This window comes from Gossypium hirsutum, chromosome A13, assembly GCF_007990345.1.
Source record: "Gossypium hirsutum isolate 1008001.06 chromosome A13, Gossypium_hirsutum_v2.1, whole genome shotgun sequence".
Classification (NCBI taxonomy): Eukaryota; Viridiplantae; Streptophyta; class Magnoliopsida; order Malvales; family Malvaceae; genus Gossypium; species Gossypium hirsutum.
The window spans coordinates 43,895,541-43,901,441 of record NC_053436.1 but is presented as its reverse complement, the minus strand read 5'-3'; the positions used below and the strand labels follow the sequence as shown (position 1 = coordinate 43,901,441).

At 36.0% G+C, this 5,901-nt stretch overlaps 1 protein-coding gene across 1 annotated transcript; it reads right to left on the bottom strand.

The window, feature by feature from the left end:
* Positions 1-570: 570 nt before the first annotated feature.
* On the bottom strand, positions 571-3,553 carry LOC107893794 (arginine decarboxylase). The gene has a single exon (XM_016818886.2). It carries the CDS (start codon positions 3,010-3,012, stop codon positions 832-834), a length of 2,181 nt encoding a protein of 726 aa, XP_016674375.2. The 5' UTR covers positions 3,013-3,553; the 3' UTR covers positions 571-831.
* Positions 3,554-5,901: the final 2,348 nt, after the last annotated feature.

The window sequence follows — 5,901 nt, the reverse complement described above, 5'->3', positions numbered from 1 at the left end:
TCGATAAACTGCAAAATGCAAAGGACACATTAAATATTACTCAAAGTCTAGTTTAACCCAAATTTCAAACTTCCAAATGATTTCAATATGCAATCAGATGACATTTTAATAAAATCTGATCCTCTGGATTCCCAAATCCCCATATCAATCTCTTATTGCAGTCAACTGATTGAAAATTCAAACATAATAATCACAAGATTCAAAGAATAAGTTTGGCCTCTTTGCTGGTGTGAAGTGGGGGAGGCTTAGCCTAACTACCAGCAAAGACAGAGAAAGGAAGGGAAACAGACCCCACAATGAAGAATTCAGATTCTTGGTATCTAACCATTTCCAATGAGGCTGAGCCAGACCTCATCACCATTTCTTTCTGCATGAGAACACTAGAAACCCAGCTCAACCGCACTATGAAAGACCCTACCCATGAGATCACGATTCAATAAAAGTGAAATCAAAGCAGCAACCAAGGAATCATAAACACAAAGCAAGTTGGAAAGCTTTATGATGGTAAAAAGCATAAAGCTTAAAAACAACGAAAAATAGAGTAACATCCACCACAGTCAACTCAAAATAGAAATAAAACTAATAAAGTCGGCTTAAAAGAAACATGGAGAGGGCATAAAATCCCGGATTTACAGAAAAGGATGGATTCGGTTCTCATCCCTTCTACCCGACAAGGTGCAAAACACCTTGTATGCATGCTAACAATCACTGCTTACAAGCGATGGAAATTAACAGTAAAAGAAGAACATTAAAAAGGGGACAAAATTAAAAATAACTAGACATTCAAGGACTGGCAAAACCATGCAATAAAGCAAATAGTAGAAAACTGCCTCAGGCGTAGCAATAGGACCACTGCTCGTCCTCACTAGCCCCAGAATCGACAGCAGCATTGTAATCTTCCTCATTGCAATAGTAGAAGCCATTGTTATTCATGGCAGTCAACGAACAAGGAGATGCCGCTACAAGATAAGGCATGTTGTGGAAAGAACGAGCAATGGTGCTAACTAAAGCAGCATGGGTGCCTTCATTGCCATGGTCCTGTCCACAAAATTCTTCCGCACGGTGCTTGAGGGTCTCAAACATGAGCTCGGGCTCGTGCTGCATCACTCGGAGGACATCCCCACATGACGGACCAGGCGCCGCCCGTGTAACCGCAAAGCTATATGGACCATCACTCTGCGACACGCTAACAACACTTGGGCCACCAAAGAGGTTGTGAACTCCACCGAGGGATTCCTGGTAAGCCCCACCCAAGAACATCCCTAAATAGTACCGCCCATTAGCACCACCACTGCTACCACCACCATTACCTTCCAACCCATGTAAAGGCAAGCTTGTTTCACCTCCTATGAACTTATCAATCTTCCCATCACTGTCACAGGTTAAATCAGACAAAATCCCCCTCACTTCAGGCCTTTCATCCAATCGATGAATGGGGACTATGGGAAAAATCTGACCAATACTCCAAAAATCAGGGATCGAAGTGAAAATCGAAAGATTGACATGGTATGTCCTAGCAGGTTCAGATGCATCAACCACTTTAGAAACTAAGTCGCATAAGCCATCAACAGCGGCAAGCTGTTCAATCCCCAAAGTCCCTTCTTTGAACTGTTCCACACATCTTTGCTTCAACTGATCAGCATAAACGAAACAGGACTCCGTCTCATGTCTCATTGCTGCCTGGCTCAAGTTCCAACAATCGACACGAGCATCCTCCGAGAGACCCTCCAAAATAAATGGAAGGTCAACTTGGTTCATTGCTGGGGTAGTAGGAGCAGTAGCAGACATGGCCTCAAATATCAAAATAGAATGATGGGAAACAATAGCTCTACCACTTTCACTACAGATAATTGGATGCTTGATAGATTTACGGTCACAGACAAACCGAACAGCATTAACAACAGCTGAAGCATATTCCTGAAGGCCATAAGAAACAGAGAGATCAGAATTACCGGATTTTGACCCGTCGTAATCGATTCCAAGGCCGCCTCCAATGTCAATAACTTTCATGTCAGCACCAAGACGGACTAATTCGGAATAGATTTGAGCAGCTTCGACGACACCAGCTTGAAGCAAAGCTGTTGAAGGGATTTGGGATCCAATATGGAAGTGTAACAATTGCAGACAATCAAGCATCCCCGAATCCTGAAGCCTTTTAACAACCCTTAAAATCTGGATCGTTGTCAACCCGAACTTACCTTTCTCACCCGAGGTGGATCCGAAATGACCCGAGTGTTTGGTTCTCAGCTTGGCTCGGACTCCAATCACGGGTCGAACAGAAAGTTTCTTGCTTATTTCAATAACCAAATCCACCTCCTCCTCTTCTTCAAGAACAATTACAGTGTTCAACGCGAGCTTCCTTGCTAGCAAGGCAAGGAAAATGTACTCAGCATCTTTGAAACCATTGCAGACCAATAACGCCTCTGGGTTTCCCTTGCAAAGGCAGCTCATGGCAAGGAGAAGTTCGGGTTTTGACCCGGCCTCAAGCCCGAAGCGGAAGGGCGCCCCGAATTTAACTATGTCTTCAACAACGAACCTATCTTGGTTACATTTCACGGGATAAACGCCTTGGTAATGAGACTCGTAGCCTTGGGCTTGGATGGCTGATTCAAAAGCCGATTGAAGAGACTCGAGCCGGTTTTTCAGCACATCGGGCACCCGAACAATAAGGGGAAGCTGTAAACCCAGCCCGCCCACAGATTTCGGATCCGAGACTTTCTTAACGATTTTCAGCAAATCGATTTCTTGGTGGGCCAGAGTGTCCGTTCCGTACGGACGAACGGTGATATTGCCGGCGTTATTGACGGAAAAGTAGGGGGCTCCCCATCCGTCGATGCGGTAGAGAGCGGAGGAGTGCGCTGGGGACCAATGGGTTGAGTTGGAATCAGCGGCGTCGGCGGTGGAGGCGGAAAAAGGGACCGCCGAGGGAAGGGAGCTGTCCCCAGCAAAGAAAGCCGCGTAACCAGGAGGCGCTACGGCAGCAGCATCTACGCAGCAAGCCAGGGCCGGCATCCCTACAATGAATCTGAGACTAACTAAACGAAGATTCGAAAAAAAAAGGTTAAGATTTGATAGGTTTCAAAAGGTGGGAGCTTTAAAACCCGCCGAGGCCGAGGCCCCGGCTACTCCCTCAAAAGAAGCAGTAGAGGACTCAATTACAACCGGAGCAGCACTTCCGTTTTACCCTAAACTTCAAAATCCCCACGCCGATCCCTTCAGAAGAATATTTTTAATAGATTTAAAGTTGGATTTTTCCTTTCTATGTAAAGGAACAAAATTTATGCTGCGAAAATGGACTTCACCATGCAGATCTTGAAACACAAAAAAAAAGAAGAAAATAAAAATAAGGAATCAAGAAAGTAAATGAGATTAGCGGAATGAGGAAGAAAAAAGATTTTCCCGGAAAATGAGGGAAAATCAGAGAAAAACAGGGAGGGCTTTGATATTATTATAGAAATAATATTCAAAGAATACGTTAGAAATGGTTGAGTGAGCGAGAATTGCTCGAACAAAGATGCCTCCTTTATATAGGCGGTTTCACGGGCATACTTGGGCAACGGGGTTGGAGTTGGGGTACCCGAACTTATATTTTATCAATTTCTCGCGTTTTTTCAATCTTACTCAAAACGAAAAAAATTGTAAATATTAAAATTTCGGTTTTGGGGGTTTTTTTGGGCCGTTGATACAGAGATTCGTTTTGCTAACGGTTGATCTGCGTCGGGTTGCCGCGTGGCCTGAGCAATTCTGGGTCCATATTTCATTTATAGAAGAAAAATAAAGCCAAATGGAACGATGAGGATGAATTTTATCGTAAAAACAAAAAAATTTCGTACAAAGCTTGTCATTGTTTGGATTCCTATTAAACTTAGTTTAATTTAATTGAAATAAAATTTAAAATAAGTAATATTGTTAGAGTTAAATTAAAAAATATTACATTAACATTATGTTATTATATAATTAATTCTATTTTAGAGTATATAAATTTCAAATTATATATATTTAAAAACTCTTTCAAAATTAAATAAGAGAAAAATAATACTCTAGTATGACTTAGATCATTAATTTACTTATTTACATCCCCTACATTATTGTTATTTTTGTTATATATTTTTTAGAATTTTATTTTATAATTTTTTATATTCTTAAAAAATATAGAAATTTTAAATTTTTATAAAGATTTAAATTTTAAAAAAAATTGAATTTTTTTTGTTTTGAAAGATCAATATGCTCATTTTCAAAAGTATGAATCAAAATAATATTAAGTTATTCGAATTATAAAGTTCAACAAGAGTCAAACTCAAAACTCAAATCACTTATTTGAATTAACTCAAAAAAATTAAATAATTTAATTTAATTAATTTAAATTTTAAAAAAATTAAATTTGACCATTATGTAATAGTGATTGGGTAGGTTTTTTCTTTTACGGTTTTTAGCGAATAAATTGTAATTTAAAAAAATAAAATCGGATCTTTTAATGGAGATATTCACGTGGATGTCACGTGGAACGCATTAATGGATAGTTTCAAGTTCCTGAAACTACTTGTTTCCTAGTTTTTTTTCATAAACAAGCTGTTGGAACTACATTTATATTTATTGGTAAAAGTTATGTTAATTGAATTATGTATTATAATTATCCATACTAAATCATCACAAATCTATAATATAGGTGAAAGGTCTACATGTAAAAAATTATAAAAAATTAGATTCAAAATTATTTTTAATCTTTTTCGATGTTTGTTTCATGTCAACGTAAAATTATCCTTTTATTCCCGCAAAATATTTTAATAATTTTTTTATAAGGTTATGTTTACCAAAATATCTTTGAACATTTTCCAATTGCAGTTAGTTACAAATTAACATAAAATATATAGCACTATCAATAACCAATCAATTCACATTTGATTGTCAATTTACATAAATTTTTAATTTATTCAATTTAATCCTTAAAATCAGGACTAATATAACTTTCAATTTGAAGTTTCAAATTGAATTCCGATTTCACTATTATACATTAGGGACCTCCTATTTCTTATTTTTGCATTCAATTTTACATTTTATTCAGTTAAGTCCCTAATATATGAAACTATCAATTAAGCTTCACAATCTAATCATTTCTCATATATAAGCTTAAAAGCTATCAATTTAGCACCTAAAACTTCAAGAAATCAACAATGTTAGACAATTTTACAAATTGGTATATGGGCTAGCTAAATCAAGCTCCTATGATCTCTAATCAATAGAAATTATAAGAAAAATAACCAATGACTTACTTGAATTTGGAAGTTAAAAGCTTGGAGCCCTAAGAATGTCGTCTCCCTTATTGTCTTCATGTTTTATGATTTTACCATAGATCTAAGCCCCTTTATTCTACTAATTGAATAATAATAAATTAGCTTTTATTTTATCTTTTTTCTTCGGGTTTTTTTTAAAGCTAATTTATTATTATTCAAACAAATATTGTAGGCATCATGTGGTGTGCTACTAATTATGCATTTGGATAATATTATTAATTTAATATTAACTAATACTAATTGTGGTTTGGAAACTAATTTATTATTATTCAATCTTTTTTTTTTAAAACACAATCAGGAATTATCTATCCACTTTGGTTGTTTTCAATTTATTATTGTTAATATTCTAGCTTAATAGTTGAGTAATATTATATATTTAATTTGATGTGTTTATTTATAAATAAATTATTACAATATATGCAAAATATAAATGTATAAATATAAAATAAACTCAATTAAACAATGAAAAGTTAAGAAAATGTCAAATATATGTTTGTTTAGTTGAAAACAAGTTTTATGATATATTTTCATAAATCTGCTAAACAACAAAAAAATATTATACACATATTTATCCAATCACCATAAAATATTAGATTTTTCAGAAAAGTAA

Excerpts from the sequence above, each read along its gene's own strand:
- LOC107893794 (XM_016818886.2), bottom strand. The coding sequence starts at position 3,012 with ATGCCGGCCCTGGCTTGCTGCGTAGATGCTGCTGCCGTAGCGCCTCCT.